Genomic DNA, 20818 nt, shown 5'->3' with positions numbered 1-20818 from the left:
GTGGTGCTTTGTTCATTAGCTTAATATTGCCACGAATGAAGTAGCATTGCTATGTCTGTTAGTAATTGTACGATAGCACTTTTTCCATTTTTGCTTCTCGTGTAAGATGTGAGGATCTTTGGTCACAGGTGGCAATCGACTTGAATCTCTCCATATTGCAAAGGTCAACATAAAGATTTTACGAGAAACATGTTACTATCATTGAATGTCGCGTAAGATTGACAATTTCAGTGGAGTTAATGTTTAAATCGTTACCTATTTTAGTAAGGCTTAAACATGAATGAGATGGATTCTTCTTAGTTAGACTAACTCTAAAATCAATATTATCATTAATTCAGCTTATAAGACTTGGCATAAACAAGAATTTTCTGAATGAAAGTATGCATATGCAGGTAATTAAAGTAGGAGTGGGTAATAGGATAAAACGAACCACAACTAGCAATTACAATTCAAGGTTCAAGAGGACCAGAATTGAAATCGCAGGACTTTCAATTATAATTCGGTTCTTATTCAGTTTTAACTTCAGTTTGTTTCCAATTCAGTTCTGATTTAATCAAATCCAATAGTTTATTTCTTTTTAAATTTTTTAAAAAGGAAAAAAATTGGTCAAAGTCAAATAACCCGATTTCAGTTCAATTCCAATATGGTTCAAATTTATTTCTTGTCAATTCAGTTTTGCCCAGTTCAGCAAATTACTTTATCTGCAGAAAGGAACAATGACAAAAACTAAACTTCCATGAAACTGTATCGTATTCCAACAAAGAGAAGCTACATGATGCCGAAGGACTTCTGCTCTGTTTAGAATAACATACAGATACCATAATCCACCACTTGATTACAGTAACTTTGGACAAGACAGCAAACTGTGAGAGCATCATTAAACATTTCAGAACAAACCGTGAGACCAGTAACTTATTAGAAGATTGAGTTAAATATGCCTGAATGAACAGACTCTATCTGATCTCTTTGGCGACTCCTAATTCCTTGTGGACTCCATTGAAAGTAGAAAGCATTGTGGAGCGCATGTTTGCTATTTCTACGAGTGTCTCCAGAGCTGCAAAAAAATTTACAACTTTTAGAATATATCCCATCCTGTGATGGCTATTTTCACAAATATTTGTGTTTGATATGCACCTGTCTCAAATGATAGTTGGGCAGCTCGAAGCTGCGGGGAAACCAAAGTACCAAACACAGATAGTGATCTTGATCGCTTCTTTTGAACCTACACCAGAAAAATATAACTCATACATTTCATAAATTATTAACATGTCTAAGATGGTACTACCAAAAAGTTTACTGTGAAATATGGATCCTTCCAAATCAAATAGCTATATAATCCATTCAACAACCCTGGAACTTTTCTTTCACAGTTTTTATCATTCTGTTCTGCCTAAGTATATTCATTTTTTGTTTATTTTACAGCTGAACAGATATGGGTGTCTGTTTCCTACAAGAACATGTAGCACAAGACATGGTGAACTCAAACAACATAAATTGCAGAATATATGAAGTGAATTTTGTGGAATCCTTACTTGGTCATCAACCATCAGAGGAGCTTGCTTTGGAGAGATTTCCTCTTAATCAAATTGAAAATAGTAAATAAGAGAGAACCCACCAGAGAGAAATCAGTCAAAAAGCAGAAAAGAATCCAGAAATCAACATATAATTTTCCATAATTGCAAGTGGTGAGAAATGCCCCAAATGTATAGAAATGAACATTTTCAATGAAAGCACAAAAAATTTCCACGAATAAGGAGAACATAATACCAGAAAGCTGGGGTTTTCCCCGATGTCGTGGCAGTGGACTGCCAGATTTCCCTTGCAATCCATCCACTTTGGAATTTTGATCCTCATAACTGCATTTACCATCATACAAGGATCCCCATTTACGCAAGATAAAGTGTGGTTGCTCTTCCATGGAATCAACTATAACAGATCATATATCAAAGCAAAGCAAATGTATATAATAACATTCAGCGATGTTTCTACCAGAATCCAAAAAAGGGAAACAAAAGAGGGAGAAAGGGAATTACCAATATCTGGCGTTACTTGCAGTGAGGTAGAAGCAGAGTGGACTTTAAGGTCCAATAACGAGCTATTGACGCGTGAAGCCCCCATGGAATGTCGAGCACTAACCAATTCCAGCCATCCCTGATAAAAATTAACACACACATCGAAAAATCAAAGAGGAATTAAAAAAAAAAACAGCTGAACTCATCAAGTGATTAGCTATTTCAAGCACAAAAAAGAAGAACACAGAAGCGATTGCAACGAAATTACGTTAAATTTACTGGAGAAAATAATCAAGTTCACCGATTCAACTAGCGTTCATTACCTGGCGAAGTGTACAGGATAAAGATTCGAAAAGAGTCAAATAGTTGTCTACAGAATCCAGAAATCGCAAAACATGTTCGTCTCCTACTTGTTTTTGTTGCTGCTGTGGTTCTTCTTCAAGCTTTAGCTCTTGGTTTTGCTTCATTCCAATTTCAAAGTCGATTTCTTTCTTTTCCTCTTCCATGAGCCTCAGCCGAAAAAAAAACGAACCGAATACATATGTTCCTTTAAGCTAAGAAGGACAATATCCGATTGTCCAAAGCCTAAGAGAAGCCCAGCCCATTCCCCAAGCCCTCTAAACCTAAAGCCCAGCCAATCCCTTCCCACACCACCACCCCCCCCGCCCTTTTCCTTAATTTCGTCGTCTCACTCCCTACACCACATATCCCGACTCCCGCCCCTCTGATCCGACTCTTTAGGGGTGTGCCGCACAGTCCAGTGCCCATCTCGTGGCGACGCCTCCGAGGTCCGAGCGATTAGCGACGCCTTATCACTGCTATCCATCGATTCGTTTGTTGAACTGCAATTTCTGCCCTTTGTTGAACTGCTGTGAAATCGATAAACGAACCGAATCGGTTCGGTTTTCATTTTACATCGTTCGGTTCGACAGAATGCTCACCTGTATTTTAAGACTTTTTGTGGATCTTAATGTAAATTCAAAAACTTTAGAGGAGTAATTTGTGATTTGAAGAAACGGTGCCGTTGCATTTGCTAGAAACCGGCGGCGGAAAGGTTTTGGAGCGAGAAAACAGAGGTTGCAGAAGCAGCAGAAGAAGGGTTTTGAAGCCGCTATGGAATCAATTGTGAAAAAATATCAGCAGAGATTCAGAAAGGTCAAAGAAGAAATGGACAAATGGGACCATCATCGATCTCGCTTGCTTTCGCAATTCAGAAACGCTTGTTCCATAATCGAGAGGTTAAAGGTCATTTTTTTCCCTAATTTGATAAATTTTTTTAACTATTTCTTTTTCTTGTTGGATTCTCACCCACAAAAAATAAAACAAAAGATACAAACTTTGTTATCAGGTGATTCAAGATTCTAACAATTATGGGGCTTTGAATAGTGTGAGTGGCATAGTAGATGCAGTGTTGAGAAAGCAAATGGAGTCCTTAGAGACCATTTTTCTTTCCATGAACAAGACACTGTAAGTTTCTTCTACCCTTTTCATTCAATTACTGAGGAATTGTGTTAACTTTGGAATGACTGACTATTTCAGGGAAGAGTTTCGTGGAATTGTATTGTTTCTTGAGAAGATGCATCGGGATGGTAGGCTATTTGTTAAAGTGGGTTCTAATCAGCTGACAGCAAAACAGTTGCAGCAACGAATTGGTATTAAGCCATGTCTTGCTGATTGCTTGGATGGGCTTATGATTCTTCATGATATGCATCGCTCAGAGTACAAGTTTGGATTAGTTTATAAGCTTTTTAATATGTGAAAGAATGCATTTTTCTGCCTATTCTTTCACGCTGAATAATCATTGGCAGACTCATATTATTTAAAACTTAATGGCCATTCTAATTTTCTGGCAGGTATCTTCTTAAATCATCTGTGGTATCAGCACTTCCAGCGCATATCTTGAAACCCAGGTACACTAAGTTCCATTTCTTTAAACATTGGGGGAAAAATATTTTCATTTCTTTTAGGGAATTTAACAAAGTAAGATCATTTACCTGGTTATGATGTATATTGCACTACATTGCAGTTCCAGTGATCTAGCTGCACTCCAGCAACTCATGGTTGATCAGCCTAATATCCCCAAAGAGGAAGGTAGATAGCAGATAATGAAGCATGTGAAGAAGTTAATTTATTTCAGTGTGCCTACTGCATGCTCTCATTTATACTTGTTCGTGCATTTTTTATGTGCATATCCACTTCAAGTGTATGTGGCTCGGCCACTTTCTTTCTTGGCTAATCAATTATAATTCTAGCTAATGCCAGCTAAATTGAATAAGATTTATGGGTGAGAATCAGTTTATGGAATAGTAAGTGGAACATAGTGGGGAATTGACTTTGAGATGGAATCTCCTAGGCAAAAAAATCTGTTCTTTGACTTTGAGATAACTTTCACATTGTTATCCTTACATTTTTAATGTTTTTGAGTTCCTGTTGTCTTGAAATATCCTCAATTTTGTTTGACAAAATAACTGAATCAGAACTCAGAAGAGGTATAAACATTCTATCTAACGTATTATTTTGAATTTACTAGGAGTCTGGAGATTGTTTAATCATATGACAGATGGTTTTCCATTACAAAACTTAACAATGTTGGTTTTCTGTTGGAGAGCCCTAGATGAACTTGTGAAAAATGATGAAACTTTCCTACCTGACTGATTTCATTTAGTTGAATAGACCCTGCAAGTGTATGTTTTTGCTTGTCCAATGGTTTAACCTAAACTCCATCATCTATTCTTTAGCGTTATCAAACTGTTATTATTAACATTTGCTAATTTCTACTTTCACTTCTTCCTCTTAACTAGTGGCTAAATTCTTAAATGCAGTGGATCTCATCTTTGACATCATCTTTGCAGAAGAGATCAGTTAAATTCTTGTGTGGTTGTTGACAAGCTTTTATAGCAGTGTGGAAACAGAAATCTCATTGGTATAGTAGAGTTTATGCTAGCAGCATAATGTCTTTGTGGAAGGATTATTTTGAGCAGCTTGAAGAATCAACATTTTTTCAGATTAGTAGAGTGCAGTGCTGACAAAAATTCTCAGTATTGCCAGCGTTCATTCTCCTCAGAAAAGTGACATTCCTCATCTATACCTTAACAGAATATTCCTGTGAAAGACTGCATGATCTGCATGAAGAGCTTATTGCCCCAGTTACCCATGTGTGTCACTGTGGCAGATATTTTCCCTAATTCCTATTGAGCAGAGTCAATTTCAACTATGGTAATATTTGGTTGTATAGAGTTGATTGTATTATCATTATGAGCTAATCATCCTGCAACTTATCAGCTGTTTAAAGAATATTTGTCGATGCTCAAGGACCTAGCGCAAACAGCTGTTGTTGCAAAGGCACGCTATCCAACTCATTGCAGGAAACATGGTTGTCTTTGGGAATGAGTTCTTTCCCATTATTGTAAAGAGGCATCGAGAGTTTATGTCAGATTTATGTCACATGGGATGTATATTAATACTCTGTTTGCTTAATTCTGTTAATATGGAACAGAAACACTGCTATTTAAAAGTTCAACTAATGCTCTATTTGCTCAAGTCTGTTACTAAGCTTTAATCCAAAAAAGATGGCCCATGGTAAACTGTTGCCATCAGCTAGATTTCTTCCTTACAGTTGTCAGTACTTAAATTTTTTGCAAATCCCAGTTGAATGATCTTGTTCCAATGGCAAAAGCGTCTTTATTTCTTCCCTATCTGTGAACACCTGAAAGAAAAAAAAAGTGTGTTCGAATGTTCTCATTATATAATAAACAGATTTGGGCCATACAAGGCAGAAGCTAATCTTTAATTTAACAAAATTGACAGAGTTGGCCCCACCTGGATTTTGTGCCACAACCTGTCAATTTTTCTTTGTTTTGCCTTATGGAAAAACAGGCTGTTGAGAAGCTGGTTGCCTTTTTAGATCACACAAATGTCAAGGTAGTTGAGGCAGCACTAGCAGCAATATCTACTTTTTTGGACGAACAAGGGGTTGTGTGAAGCAGATGGGATTAGACCTATACTTGAGTTGATGTGTTACTTGAGAAACGGATGGAGAATCTCAGGAGGCTGTTGAGAGGCTTTTTACGAACTGATGATAGAGCATATAAAGTTTCTGGAGATCCAAAAGCGACCATTGAACCAGTTGATGCCTTCCAGCATGCTGACTATCGGACCCGAAAGATTACTCAGCATGCCCGGATACACGTTGACATTTCTTCAGATGATTACTGCATCATGCTAGAGTGTAACTTAACATAGTAGAAAGGCACTGTGTCCTTTAAACCCAAGATTTGAGTAATTAAAACACCGCTAAATGAGATAATATCATTACAAAAAGTGTAAATTCACGGGATTTATAAAGTAATACGTGAAAACAGCCTTCTTCAGGTAATCAAACACAAAGATGCATCTATAAATCATTTGTCTATGCAGCCAGCATCATGGTCTGCCATGATAGCACAGTAAGCAATCTCCAACATCTTCCAACTGAACAACATCCACCCACAAGCAAAAAAAGAAAAAGAAAAGAACGAAAATGTTGCTGGACTTTCTAATGAATAAACCTTCAAATTGGATGAACAACAGATGAATTTATTTTTTAATGCAACATAAGAAAGAAAGATTAGGAATACAGGATCAATTTATGAACAGCAGTGAAGAAAAATAGACACAATAAACTGCCCAGGTGCAAACTGATTAAGTCCCAAGAATGAAATTCGGAGTCACAATCTATGCTCAAAATCCCCACGTGATAATAAACGTAAAATTTTCTTCACCAATCAGAGTAATCAAGGGACTTCACATATGCAGCACGGCCAGTGATTTAGTAATACATGAAGAAGCATCCAATTCATGAGTCATGTGATTCCTTGAAATATGACTCCAATTCGTCCCTGTCTCTGACACATCACATACAGTCAGGAAGTCCAATACTTGACCAAATATTTTGAACATTTCCACCCCAAATATAAGGTTTTTGTCCGCAACAAATGCAGCATTCCAGTCCATTGGGGCATCAGGATGTACCGACACTTCAGTCCAGGTAAGATACATAAGATCTAGCTCCCACAATTTCCTAACAGCCTTGTTCCTCTGGCCTATTTGACCATCTCCTTCACACCAGGAGACTGAAAGCATGAATAATCGACCGTTACAAGATACAAGTTTAGGGTAATACTCATAAACACGGGGAGGGAATGGGAAGGTTTGGATTGCTATCCAGAAGCCCCTTTCTATGTCATATCCCATAAGCTTGCCTGTCTCCGAATAAACATAAAAAATCCCATTACATATAACCCCAGAACACACCGCCCCAAAATCTATGGGCAGCTTCTGGATTTCTGTCCATTTATTTGATAAGGGATCATAGATTTCTCCAGAATCCAGAGGCTCATCCCAAGATCCGAGACCTCCAATAGCAATCAATACAAAACTTTTACAACCCTTAGCATTTCGCTGATCATTTTTTTGTCTAATGAACTTGTGTGACTTTCTGCTATGTAACAATGATGTTTCATCTTCATCAAAAGCATTTCTGTACTGACGTCTTAGTGAAAGCCGATGAGGATCCTCATAAACATCTGAAACACCACCAATTCGAGACCTGGGAAAATGCCTTTCTTGCCGATGCTGATGACTCTGTAAAATTGAAAAATTGGAGCTAACCTCAGAAATTCCCAAAATAGGCATTGATCTTGCATACCTCATGGAAGCAACTTTGCGCCAAGATTTTGTTAAAGGGCTGAAGACCAGCACCCCTTTGTGAGTTCTGAATGAGCTCCTATCCACTCTCCCAAAGTGAGTCAAGCTAGAACAACCTCCAACAATATAAACATCATCCTGAATACTAGCAACAGAGAACATGAACCTTCCTTTTAGAATATCAGAATCAATCCTATGCCATTGGTCTTGTGATACATCCAATGCATGTATCTCCGCAGAACAATAGCCATCTTTAACAGCCCCAAAGAGAAATAACCATGGATTCTGATGCAAACCATCTCGTCTCATTTGCAAGAACCGAGGTGCGGTGGTCAAGTATCTCCACTTCTTGCATACAAGGCGGGCATTCATGAGACTGGTCAATGGGAGTCTTACCAAACACATTTCCAATATGTCATCTGGAAGAAAGATGTGCAAGCTGCTATTTTCTATTGAATCTTCAAGTTCTAAATCTTTTCTGATATTTTTCTTCCAAAACTTTTCCCTAACCCCGTATGAGAAGCAATCAACTCCAGGTTCATCAGTGCCACATATTGGTTTGTACCCCTTTCCTCCTTCACTGGCACTTGATGACCTTCTCCTACTACTTGGATCCCCATATTCCTCACCAGCGTCAGCACCTACTTTACAACCACCACCCCTGCCATATAAAGGAAGACATTTTGCAGAAATCCCCCTCGCATCATCCTCCGCATCTCCTTCAAATCTGTTGTTTGTTTTCTTCAACTTCTGACTAACACTTCTCACAAGCCGCCGAGACACTCTCAAAGCTTCAAAATCCCGATTAAGATATGCCTCTCCAGTTAGTCTCTCAGAAAACCTTCCATTCATTGACATTTTCCAACCAACAGCTTATAAACCCTAACCATCTCGCAAACACCGTTAGTCATCATTCAAAGTCATCATTCCCCCAGTTCAACTTCTATTGTTCTACAAAACAAGCAACGAAGAAAGATTATGCACAGGCATCGTCAGAGCAAGAAATCTTGGGGGAAGAGGTGATATAAAGACGTCATTCCCCAAATGCAGAGTCCTGGCATAGCTGCCAGATCCATAACATAAAATTTGGGATAGAGGAAGCTCCTTCAAGTCAGATCCTTTGCCAAAAAAAAGAACAGACGGTAAATTAGGAAAATTATCAGTTTTTAAATTAAAATCGAAACCTACAGGATCCATTGAGCTGGAAAACAGTTAATCAAGTAATTAAGTTATATTACAGCTTTTTCCTAAAGAAGAAAAAGTTATTTTCTTAAACTAGTGGGTACAAAAATCTACAGTTCTTTTATACAAATTCGCAACCTGAAATCGATTTATTGTTCTACAAAGACCAAGAGAGAAACTTTGAATCATATTTTAAGTAAGAACTAATTTACCAGTAGAGAAACAATAAGCAACATTGTCGGTCAAATGTTAAAAAAAGAAAAAACGAAGAACACCCGTGATCCATCTGAAGAAAACAAAAGAAAATCTTGAAGCAACCATTTTTAGCATTAAAAAAAAAAAAACATAAAATCCGCTGATTACTTCCCTTTTTTTCCTCTGATTTCCCAGTTATCAAACATCCATACAAAGCCTAGAGAAGAGATATAGAGATAAAAAAATGTGACTTACATTTTGACAAAATGTGGTGGGAGAAATCCGAAATCCAAGAATCCAAAATGTGAAACCAAATCTGAACCCTCAAGTAAAGAAAATCCCAATCCGCGATTAGATTGGAGCGAGTGCAGATGATGTTAAGAAGCAAAAATTAGTGCTTGATTTGGTAAGGTTGGAATTAGTAAAAGGAGACACAGTACTCACATTGAAAAGCGACCCATCAGCTCTTCTTTTTCTTTCCCATTTGTCATTCTCTCTCTTTTTTTTTTTTTTTTTAGTTTCTTTATTTTAAAAAAAAAAAAAAAAACATACACACACGCAAAGGTTTCTATGTCATTTGATGCTTCCCCACAGTTATCGTAGTGAAGTACGAGTAGCTACGGTCGTTTTACGTTCATAATTAATTCAAATTGAGATTAAAATAATTAACGATAAAAAATTATTAAATATATTATTATATATATATTATCTCCTATAATTAAATAAAATATATTATATATTTTATTTAAAAAAATTTTATCCTTTTATAAAAAAATTGAAAACATTTTATAATTTTTCATAAATCATTAATTTCGCACAACTTAATTTGAAATTGAGGGAGACGAATTCCCTTTTATTTAATTGATTTTTTTTAATTTTTGCATTTAATAGAATATATGAAGCTCAAAAATTAAAAATTTATATAATATTTTCTGAATAATTAAAATTTATATAATATTTTAAATGTGTTAAAAATAATACACTTTATATTTATAAAATTTTAAGTATTTTAATTATTATTATTAATCTCTCCTTAAAATTTAAAAATGAAACAGGCATCAGGAATCGAAGCAGGGAACGACTTCGGTGGCATTGAATTTGGATGTGACGGAGCGAATCAGCGAAATGTTCGGCGGAGTTAGAGAAAATGGAGGCGAATAATGAAGGGTTGTTAGATTGGTGGAGCCCATGACCCGCTCCTTGCTCAATAACATCTCATGGTAATCGTCACGGGCACGATGTTGCAAGAGAGGGCTATGAGCCCTTATCACAAAAATTAATAATTACGCGTCCTTATTTTTAGTTAAGAACCTATTTAGTCATTTTTTAAACTGAATATCTGTTATAAAATTTAATTAACGTAACACATAATGATAAATATATTGATTTATAATCAATATTTAATTTAAAATTTATTTAATTAATTTATTTTTTTTTCTAATAATAATCTTATAATTAATATTAAATTTTTGGAATGATTCTAAAAATATTATCAATTTGATACATTAAAAGTAAATAATTTTAAAATTGTCTTATATCAAAATTCAATTAATAATAATTTTTAAAGTAAATTACATAGGTCATATTTCAATTTTAGATATATAATAATAAAATATTTAAATTTTAATTTATAATATAAATTATCTGATCTTCAATTTAAAAGTCATAAAATTTCTGTAATATTTAGTAGTCGATTTCAAAATTATTTACATTAGTTTATCATTTATTAAATTAAAAAATATATATATTTCATGAAGTATTAACTTCATTTAAATATATTATAAGTTATTAAAATATTAATTTGTGTAATTTAAATAGTCAGTACTGTTGGTAAAGAAAAAATAATTAAATTATTTTCATAATAATTATCAAATTAATAGATAAAATATAATTTTATAATTTAACAAGTGTGATGTTAATAAAAATAATTTGGAAACCAACTATATAAAATAATAAAGAGATTTTATATTATTTAAATTAAAAATTAAAGAGTTTTATGTTATTTAAATTAAAAATAAAAAATTTTATATTAAAAATTAAAATAGATATCTCCCTGTATATGTCTAATTTAAATTTAAATTTAATTATATTTTTTATATATAAAAATAAATATACAGGATGATATTATGCCATTTGCATTCAAATTCCATTACACCTATATTAGGGAATATCTCATTATCTATAATAATGATCTAACAAGGGTATTAATTAAGGAACATGTGCGTTTTCAAGCACTCAATAGAGAGAGGTGTCAAATAATGAAAGGCCGCATATTAATGCATCATGACTTTGGACAAATGAATTTGGACCACTTCCTATTTATAAGGTTCGAAAGATTATCATGTCCACTTTTATTATTATTAACAAAGTTGATTTGTATGCCATTTAATAAAAATATAATACCTTAATATCTCACGGTTCTCATTAGGATCTGGACGTAAGGCATGGGCTGGGCCGAGTGCCCTAGGGTTTAACACAATTCTACGGTTAGTGAAGAGACAAAGAGGAAGAAGAAGAAGAAGAAAATGGCGGAGTCTGTGGCGGTGTGGCTCATCACCATATTCGCCATATTGACCTTCACAGTCGTTTTAGCCGTCGAAGACAAGTGCGGTGCATGTTATGCCGTTGCGGTATTTCTCATTCTTCTCTCTGCGGTCTTCCATTTTTTTTATCAGAAATTTCTTTAGCTGATTTCAACTTTGGATATTTCAATTCGGTGATCTCTGATTTTCTCAACCAGAGCACACTCCAGATAAATTGATCTTAATTGCAATATTATTTTTTGTAATTTATTATTAGTTAAGTGATTAATGTAATCTGATTGGGGCGGTAAATGCTTTGCAGGATGAGTTGGAGCGAGGGCTTTCAAATGTAAGGATTTTGCTGTTCTCTTTTTTTTCTTTTTCTTTTTTTTTCCCCATTTTGTGAGAATTGTGATGATTTGGCATTTTGCATATAGGAAAAACCAAGGAATCATTTGGATATGAGAAATCGCTTGAATTCTAAAGGTCAACGTGAAGGAAAGGTAATCGATTACAGGTATTGTTTCAATATCTCCTTTCAGCTTCTGCAGGAGGAAAACGACCAGTCATGTGAGTGGCAATTTTCATTTCTGATGGATATCTGGAGTGTATAGTGGAGAGTTTAATGTTGGAGGGTGATGAAAATGCGTGGTATAAGGTCAAGAACTAAGCTTTAGATTTAAAATGGGAGATTAAGGACAAAGGACTGGACTTAATAAATAACAATTAGATCAGCAAATTGATTTAAACAGGCAAATTTTGTTCATTTCATATTTTCACTTATTCCAGGGAGTGGATCTAGGTATTTGCAAAATTATAAACTTAATTTTTTACTTTCAATTTTATAGATATGGATATATGACATTTAAAACAACTACTGTTTACTTAATGTTATGGATATTACGTTATATGATCTCTTTTCAAATAAATTATTTCCTACTGGGTATAATTTATGTAACAATGTCTAATTTTATAATTGTGCAAATGCTTCAAATTTTCAAATAGAGTCAGCGAATTGAGAGTTGTTGAACTCTTGGATGGACTTTGTGAGAAGATGCAAGATTACACTCTTGAAAAGGTATGTTTTCAGTTTGGATTGGTTTCTCTGTCAATCATGTTCCTTTCTTTTTCATTTGAGGCAAGGCACGTTTCATAATTCTGTATTCTGTCATCGTGTATCCTTTATTATTATTATTATTATTATTGAGAATCAGACAAGGTATTTTTGTAGACATGCAGCAGTACACTTGGATAAATTGCAACATATTCCTGAAAAATTTTTGTGACATTGTAATCAATATTCATCTTCGTCTTTTTTGCAGATGGATTCCACAAGAAGCTTGTGGGTCAAAGTGGATAACTGGGATAATCTTACAGCTAGTGCGTACTTTCTTGCAATAGCTGCAGTTAACCATATCTTCCTTTTAGTTTGGCTAGCATGCTTTAAGCCTTGAACAAATTTGTGCCTGGGCAGCCATTTTCTTCCTCTTGCTGAACCTGATGTTTTTTTTGAATAAATTATACTTTTCTGTTTGTTTTTATGTACTTCCAAAATGCATTGATGATGATGACTGGTTTAACTCTGGATGTTTATTGCGAGTTCCCTCTTTTATAGTTGTTTGAAATTTTTATTAAAGGATTCATTATTTTTATTATGATATAATAGGTTTAGCCATTATTTTTATTAAAACATTTGTTTTTGTCAATAGATAAGCAAGAGGCTCGAGCATATTCAAAAGCCATATCATCTTATTGTGGAAGGTGAGATGTCAAATGGTTTTCACTTATGCGCTTATATTAAGTAATTGTTTGATTTTGTAATGGCGTCTGTTCCAAGGTTGATAAGGCCAATAAGATCATAGTTTACTAAGTTCAATCCATGTGTTTAAAATGGGACAGGTTACTGGAGGAAACTGAAGATGAGGTGATTATTCTTATCATGATTAGCCATTTCTAGATTCAAAGGCCATTTTTGTTTGTATAGAAGCTAACAATGTAGCGCTACTAATGTTGATTAATATTGCAGTTGACAGAATTGATAAAGAAAGGATCTGTGAAAGTAGGAGGTGTCAGTAAGGTTCTATGTCAAGATTTGAGCAAGCATTGCACCCATTCAAGGTAATATTGAATCTCAAATTTGAATTGATCTTCACTTAACAAATGCTAAACACATACCCTGAAAAAAAAAAAAAAAAAAAAGAAAAGAAAAGAAAAGAAAACATTGCATGATATGCATCATATTTCAACTCCAAGAAAATACCCAACTTGTTTGCACATATATCAATTAGAAACTAGGAAATTCTACTTCATCCTTCAATTTTGTATTGTTTACTTATTATTTTATAAAAAATTGTGGTTCTTTCATAAACAACTAGGTTTAACAGTTGACATATAGTAGTTGGGGTTCAGCTTCATATAAGATGAGCTTTCGTTTTATGTGCAGCTATTCTCATCAGTCAAATGGCGATGATGAACCAGATGGAGAACTCTGAGTCACTCCTATCAAATAGATTATTTAAACCCATTAACTTGCCATGGAAAAAATTTCCATGATTGAATTTGGCTGTCTTGTTTTTTGAACTCACAAATTTTGTTTCAATACGCAAGTGATGTGGGGTCATTGTTCTTCGTTCTGTTTCCAACTTCAAACAAGGAGAATGATGGTTATGTGGTCATCACTTGTATTTGTTTCCTAATTGCTTCTTGTTAAGCATTTGGTCTTGTTGACTGAACCTATCCAAAGGCTATTGCCCTCCTCTCTCTCTCTCTCTCTCTCTCTCTCTCTTTCTTTTCAACAATGTAACCTGAAACCGTCAAATTCAATCTAGAATAATTAGGCTGCGATTACCGATGTAGACTTTTATTTTTGAACAAAATTACCGGTGCTGACTGATGTCAACTGGCGGGAGATTTTATTTTTTTATTTTTTGGTAATTACTGAAAAGAGCCGAAGCTCTAAGCACACCCACACGGCAAACAGCTAAGCCCAAGCTATCATGGAGTCATTGCCGAAGCCCAGGAGGTTGAACCAAATTAGTAACCCCAGTTGGAACTTACGATACCCATTGAGCAAGGAGACGGAAGCATCCTAGGGAAAGGGGAGCACTGGGGTCCTAAAATTCCAAAATATTTCAAGGATAAATTAGTAATTTCACAAACTTCCCAAATACTTTAATCCCTTCCCTCTATTTAGAGTTCTGCATTCGAGATTCATAAAAAATCTCTCACAATTACGACATGGAAAATCTAAAAGCTAGATGGATAAATCAGAATCATTTGATTGCTAACAACTTATTTGCCTGAAGAATTAGTGTAATTAGCTATTTTTTAAGCAAGAGATTTTATTATTAAAGAGAAAATAAATTAAGAAACTGAGAGGATAAGCTCCAAACAACTTTATGCCAGTAAAACCACCCAAAACACCTAAGCCTAAAAAGAAGTAAGCTCTATCAAAAAAAAAAAAAAAAAATACAAAAGTTGGTAGAACAAAGCTCACAAAAACATCCATATCTTCTTGAGAAAACAGTCCACGACACTATCTTGTATTTAGAATCCTCTACAGTTGAGGGTTAGTTTCGAAAGACAAGATGGCAAAAAAAAAAAAAAAAGAAATATGAGGAGTCCAAATGCATGTGTGCATATGTTACCAATACCACCAAAATGAGCTTTTACTATAAAACTTTTAAGGGACCAACTAAGACATTGAAATAAGTGATTGTGCATGTGTTTGCCATTTTGCTTTATAAGAATTCCTCAAAGCGCCTTTGCAATTTCAGCAAATGAGAACAAATGGAGCTTTTGAAATTATTTTTACCTCAAATAAAGATAAGAACTGATTTGCTGTACTTTGCTCCATCAAAGTAAGTCGTAGTATAAAATGAATTGATGTAATTAACTTAAAATACCAAAGCCATGATGACAAATTAGAGGTTTTTATTATCTTTATTTTAAAGATGTATTTTGGGGAATTATTTTATTAGCAACACTTCAATATGATATATAGGAGATTAATATACTCAAAAAGAAAGGTTAGAAAAAACTTTTGATTTCATTGTCTTTCTAAAACAATTGAAATTTCATGCAATTTTTTAATTTCATCAATTCGTAGGATTTTATTAAAAAAAAATGTAGGAAAAATAAAATTTAAATTTACAAAAATATGAGTTTTATAGGTTAAACTAAAAGGAGAAATAGTTTTCATTGATTGAGTAATCAGTCCGCGCACTCGTTAGCCTCCCTGACAAAATTCTAGCTCCTAGGCTATTCTACATGTAGCAATAGCATATACTTTTCTCAGAGCTAGACATAGGCCAGTCTGAATTTGAATCAAAATTGATAAACTCATATTTAATTGGAGTAATCAGATCAAAACTAAGTCAGATCAATTTTGATTGATTCAATCTAATTCCAAGTTAAATTTTTAATAAAAAATTTAACTATTAAATTTGATCAAAGTAAATAAATTGAACTAAAATTAAATCAAAATAAAATTAGAATTGAAATCAAGTTCGAAAACTGCGCGCTTAGGTCTACTCAGCACTGTGAGAGAGAGCAGAAAATTGGTACATTAATACGCATACGGCTTCTAACACCATTTGGTACGTGCTGGTAATGACATGACAATTCACACTTAAGAGAGCAAACTTAAGGTCGAGATACTGAAATAGAAATTCCAAAAAAGTTCATATACCACATGCTATCATTCAATGAGCGATCAAAGGGAATAATTAATCAAGTTATACCATGAAACCATTGCTGTAAATCAGTTAGTTAAATGAATGACAAATAGCCAAGACAACTAATGGGCAATGGAAGAGCATACCCCTCAGTTTTCTTTTTTCAAATATATGTACAAAGGATAAATGAAAAATAAGAGATTTGTCCATGCAACTAGACAGTTGAACAATGAACTCAATGAAATGGTACAACATAAATGATCTCAGATGCACAGGATTTTGAAACTCAAAAGAATCACATTCTATGCGATGTTTATTTCCTGAACATCAGCCATTCATACGAGGACACTTGGAGCAGCCTAGGAGAAAAAAAAAAAATTGTCCCTGAAAAGCATTTGTACAAACCTCTCTAAATCATCCCATCCTTTCATGAGTTGCAGTCCAGTACACCCTTGAGCAAATTGAGACCCTCAGCTGATATGCTTCTTCGAACTCGAAATTGTGGGATCTCCATCCGAGGGGGTGGGTCTGGCGAGAAACAAACCACTATCACTGTTACGTTATCACATGTGCTGCGCTTTAGAGCCTCCCTGACCAACTCTCTTGAGCATCTTTCAGCATCGTTATGTAGCATTAGTTCCTTCCTTGCAATTGTCACTGCACACTGGCTGCTCATTACATCCCACAGGCCATCACAACCCAGGATCAAAAACTCATCCTCCTCAGTTAGATTTGTATCCTGCAATTCTGGCTCTGCACTTAAAGGGCATGCAGAACCCTTGGGCCCCTTCATGTGCCAGTCTCCCAGGGCACGTGCAACAGATAATTGGCCATTAAGGTAGCCATCATATATGACTCCACCAAGTTTCTCAATTCTCAATCTTTCAGATGTGCAATTTGGTTTGTGGTCTTTGGACATCTCAATTGCTCTACCTCGCCTCCCCAATACTGCTCGACAATCTCCAGCATTGGCAATTATCAAGGTCCTGTAAAGAGAAATTATTTTAGAGACAAACCAATCATGGAACAAATGAAAAGCAACCAAGGACAAAATCACAAACAACCAAAAAACTGGTGTTCTGTGTCTAGGAACCAGGAAAGAGCTGTAGACTTGTCATATTTCAGTGATTAAGATAATCTTAGAAAGACATGAATATTGGAATTCCAGAAAAAGATAATCCTAGCTCATCCTAATTTAAAAAGTTCAAAAGGAACTTCGATCAAATGCATCACTATTGCTATGCTACCATACACTGTAATCTTCTTCTCTCACTTTCGTTCTCATTCTTTCACTCCTAATCCTTCTTTATTATAACTTATAGTCCTACAGCTCCATATTGTTAAAACTAATAGTCCTACAGCTCCATATTGTTAAAACTAATATTTATTCATAAAGTCATTTACGTCATCCTCCAGGGAAGCATCTTTGGAGGGCCAATGTCCATCTGATGGATGCTTGGACACTTGGGGCACTACCCCTCTAAAAGGAATTTGGCAACAATATCCCCCGGTACAATAATGAATTCCAAGTCAAAATTTAAAATCAAAGGCAACTATGAGGCAAACTTGCCTTCCAAAGATAAGGGCAGTTAGTGCAGTGGTGCCAGAGGAGATATCAAGTTCGCTATCATCTGCAAATGCATAATCAGCTTTCACAAAAGCACTCCTAATTGCCTTCTCCATGCAAATTGGAAAATGAGGGTCCTCAATTATGAACCTGAGAATATTATTTCTAACAAAAGATGCTGCATCAGTACCTCCATGCCCATCAAATACCTGTGCACATGTATCAATAAGTATCGGTTAATGTTAGTGAATATGGCCAGCTAAGGCAACAAATTTTTAACAACTTACCAAAGTCACAACTTTTGCTACAAAATTGACGAGTGCTGCTAAATACAACTTCTATATTAGAAATGAAGTGAAAGAATGATAAAAGAAGTGCTTATATCATTAAAAATAAATCAACAGAACAAACGCTGTATGAATTGCAATTTGTCCCCTTTCAATTACTTCTGATCAAAGAAATTATCCATCTAGATTTTTTCGTGATTAACTAGGAAGTTTAGTATATCCAGAAGCTAGATGGTAGGAAAATGACATACTCACCCCATAGAAGGCTCCAGGAGAGGGGAAATTGGACGTTTCACCTAGATGTTCAATAAGATTATCTATACAGACATGTTCATCCTCCATATACTGTTTAGGCCCTCCTTCAGCACAGCTCCCTGATCGGAACACTGGTAGAAAATTTGATTTTTCATCTGAAGGCGACTTGTTGACATCAAGCCCAACATCCATTGCCTGAAGAATATTGAGATAAATAGTTAATCAAAGGACTTGCAATAAATCATATAACTATCTAAACATAATGGAGTTAACTTTTAAATCTTCTATTAAGTTTTGAAAGGGGAATGAAAAAGAAAATAGAACCTTGTCACTGCTTGTTTCTCAGTATATTGTATATGAAATCTAAATTAGGTAGTTTTTTTCCTTATCACGCGAGGAAAAAGATTATACTTAGAAAACAAAAAGGGCAGAAAATGGCCATTACAATATGAAAGATTTTCCAATTCTCAAGATTAACTTTCTAAATAAATGATCGCTATAACATTCAGCATTTCAATAAAATGTTGAGGACTCAGACACAGACCCACAGCTTCTTTTACTAGCATCAAAGGAAAAGAACGAAAAAAGAGGACAAAACAAAATACAATTACCAGACCAGCGTCATCCAGCATCCTCATAGAACTCATACTATGCCGCATAACCGAGAGGTTCCGTGGAGGTTTCCCATTTGCAGTTTGTTTCAGATTATCTAAATTCTCCGAGTTCGGATTTTCCATAGATGGTACATTGTCCTTACTATAACCACCTTCTAATACAGTAAACGGAGGTGAAAGATCCATACCAGCGGCCATATCCCCTTCCCAGTCATATATCAAGTGTTTTCTGCGAATACAGTTAAAGCAAACAACTTTAACTTTACCCTTAAATCCTCTGATCTATTAAAATAGCCAAAAATATAAGCTTCACAAATCAGCCAAAATGACGAGCTACACACTTCAAGAAAAGGAATTCCTTCAGATATCAGACAACTATGCAAAGAATAATCAGGAGGCAAACTCAAAGCTTCACGGAACAAATTCTCAAATCTTCAACTAGTCCCAGATCACAGAATCATTCTCAATTATTCACAATTTCGAAGAAAAAATACCAAATTATGCGAAATCTGCAGTAATTCAGTGACACAAAGCGAAGAAAAATCCACCGATTAAACCGAGAAACACGAGAAAGAATTCCGGAAATGCTACAAGAAATAAGCAAAAACACAGGGAAAGAAAAAGGGGCACACAATATGCAAAAATTTGGAGGACAAGGGAGTGCAGGAAAAAAAGAAAAGAAAACAAAAGAGAATTCTCACATACGAAGATGATGTTGATTCCTTATTCCTCTTTCTATGTCAGATCATCGAAGAACCCTAAAGAGAGACGTCTGAGAGGAGGGGCGAGAGATAAGAGAGAATCAAAAGCAGTTCAAAAAGAGAGGAGAAAATCTGCATCGCAGAGAGAGAACTAAATTGTTGGCTTTGGGTTGGCTACTGGCGATTCCAGGTAATCCGGTGGATCATCTAGCTGATAGCCCACCGACACGTGGTAGGATATGGTTGGTGAATGTTGTGGTTGACGGGATGGTGCCGCCATTGAGTCCCAGCCGTTGGATCTCAGAAAAGCAGCTGTAAGGGCGACGCAAGTGCCTTTCCTTTTATGGGAGGTTTGGTTCGGTTAACGGTCGTTGAAGGAGCCTTGGATTCCAGTAGTGACGCGTCGGTGTTTCATTGGTGTAAACTAAAAAAAAATTTCGGCTAGGATGAGCGGGTTGTCAACTTTTTCACTCCTAGTAGTCTACTAGTCCCATTGAAAAATTTCTTAGCCCTTTTCTTTTATGGTCATAACAGAGACTTCTATTATTGTCTTGTTGATTCATTTAGATGGTTTAATAAGGAGGCAATGGAGGTTTAATTCAGAAATATATGAGTTATTTTTATAAATATGAAATTTTTAATTTTTAATTTTAATTTTAATCATAATAAAATAATTTAATTTTAATTCAATTAATTTTTTTAAAATTAAATCAAATTGAAATAATTAAAATTTTTAAAATTTAAAATTAAATCAAATTAAATTACTTTAAAAATTAAATTAAACTGTTAAATTAAGAGTTTAATTTCATTTATTCAATTTAAATTGATAAAGCACAGCTTAGGTATATTAATAATAAAAATTAAGAAAATGAGAGGGTAAATTCGTAAATGATTGGATACACAATTTTACAGGAATGTGAAATAAATGATAGTAATAATTATTATGATTACTTTAATTATACAATTATTGCATGTGTTTTTGGCAATCACTTCATGAAGTTGCCGACGTTCTCAATCTGATGATGGATTTGGTGGGCCTTTTTTTTTTTGGAAAAACCGAAGAGGCTAAAACCCACCACCATGGCTCGTTCAATGAAGAAGTTCATCTGGATCTTGTTATGA

General features: G+C 34.8%; 5 protein-coding genes across 9 annotated transcripts; 2 read left to right on the top strand and 3 right to left on the bottom strand.

Annotated features, from left to right (window-relative positions):
- Nucleotides 1–717: 717 nt before the first annotated feature.
- LOC110654405 (uncharacterized) lies at nucleotides 718–2556 on the bottom strand. The gene is made up of 6 exons (XM_021810375.2): nucleotides 2336–2556; nucleotides 2034–2151; nucleotides 1768–1926; nucleotides 1533–1576; nucleotides 1135–1222; nucleotides 718–1054 (listed from the first exon to the last, which is right to left on the bottom strand). The coding sequence occupies exons 1-6, from the start codon at nucleotides 2516–2518 to the stop codon at nucleotides 954–956; spliced, it is 693 nt and encodes a 230-aa protein (XP_021666067.2). The 5' UTR covers nucleotides 2519–2556; the 3' UTR covers nucleotides 718–953.
- Nucleotides 2557–2691: 135 nt separating this feature from the next.
- Nucleotides 2692–5552, top strand: LOC110654406 (uncharacterized protein At5g43822). 2 transcript variants are annotated; one of them, XM_021810377.2, is made up of 6 exons: nucleotides 2692–3257; nucleotides 3361–3479; nucleotides 3552–3737; nucleotides 3866–3922; nucleotides 4039–4103; nucleotides 4835–5552. In XM_021810377.2, the coding sequence occupies exons 1-6, from the start codon at nucleotides 3126–3128 to the stop codon at nucleotides 4876–4878; spliced, it is 603 nt and encodes a 200-aa protein (XP_021666069.1). In that variant the 5' UTR covers nucleotides 2692–3125; the 3' UTR covers nucleotides 4879–5552. The 2 variants fall into 2 exon arrangements, with proteins under 2 accessions (XP_021666069.1, XP_021666070.1); XM_021810378.2 differs by having other exon boundaries at nucleotides 2694–3257; nucleotides 3552–3731.
- Nucleotides 5553–6523: 971 nt separating this feature from the next.
- Nucleotides 6524–9589, bottom strand: LOC110654404 (F-box/kelch-repeat protein At5g42360). Of its 2 annotated transcripts, none has more exons than XM_021810374.2 (2): nucleotides 9330–9589; nucleotides 6524–8648 (listed from the first exon to the last, which is right to left on the bottom strand). In XM_021810374.2, exon 2 carries the CDS (start codon nucleotides 8553–8555, stop codon nucleotides 6795–6797), a length of 1761 nt encoding a protein of 586 aa, XP_021666066.2. In that variant the 5' UTR covers nucleotides 8556–8648; nucleotides 9330–9589; the 3' UTR covers nucleotides 6524–6794. The 2 variants fall into 2 exon arrangements, with proteins under 2 accessions (XP_021666066.2, XP_021666065.2); XM_021810373.2 differs by having other exon boundaries at nucleotides 6524–8815; nucleotides 9330–9570.
- A 1871-nt stretch (nucleotides 9590–11460) lies between these two features.
- LOC110654408 (uncharacterized) lies at nucleotides 11461–20196 on the top strand. Of its 2 annotated transcripts, none has more exons than XM_021810382.2 (9): nucleotides 11461–11704; nucleotides 11919–11945; nucleotides 12034–12113; nucleotides 12602–12674; nucleotides 12919–12976; nucleotides 13306–13357; nucleotides 13496–13520; nucleotides 13623–13714; nucleotides 14040–14352. In XM_021810382.2, the coding sequence occupies exons 1-9, from the start codon at nucleotides 11600–11602 to the stop codon at nucleotides 14086–14088; spliced, it is 561 nt and encodes a 186-aa protein (XP_021666074.2). In that variant the 5' UTR covers nucleotides 11461–11599; the 3' UTR covers nucleotides 14089–14352. The 2 variants fall into 2 exon arrangements, with proteins under 2 accessions (XP_021666074.2, XP_021666073.2); XM_021810381.2 differs by lacking the exon at nucleotides 14040–14352 and adding an exon at nucleotides 19740–20196 and having other exon boundaries at nucleotides 11468–11704.
- Nucleotides 16401–19841, bottom strand: LOC110654407 (probable protein phosphatase 2C 27). 2 transcript variants are annotated; one of them, XM_021810380.2, is made up of 5 exons: nucleotides 19701–19841; nucleotides 18993–19224; nucleotides 18382–18576; nucleotides 17843–18048; nucleotides 16401–17258 (listed from the first exon to the last, which is right to left on the bottom strand). In XM_021810380.2, the coding sequence occupies exons 2-5, from the start codon at nucleotides 19191–19193 to the stop codon at nucleotides 16700–16702; spliced, it is 1161 nt and encodes a 386-aa protein (XP_021666072.1). In that variant the 5' UTR covers nucleotides 19194–19224; nucleotides 19701–19841; the 3' UTR covers nucleotides 16401–16699. The 2 variants fall into 2 exon arrangements, with proteins under 2 accessions (XP_021666072.1, XP_021666071.1); XM_021810379.2 differs by having other exon boundaries at nucleotides 19697–19831.
- Nucleotides 20197–20818: the final 622 nt, after the last annotated feature.

This window comes from Hevea brasiliensis, chromosome 12 (assembly GCF_030052815.1).
Source record: "Hevea brasiliensis isolate MT/VB/25A 57/8 chromosome 12, ASM3005281v1, whole genome shotgun sequence".
Taxonomy (NCBI): domain Eukaryota; kingdom Viridiplantae; phylum Streptophyta; class Magnoliopsida; order Malpighiales; family Euphorbiaceae; genus Hevea; species Hevea brasiliensis.
Note: the sequence above shows the minus strand (reverse complement) of the source record. Positions and strands in the feature narration are given on the sequence as shown.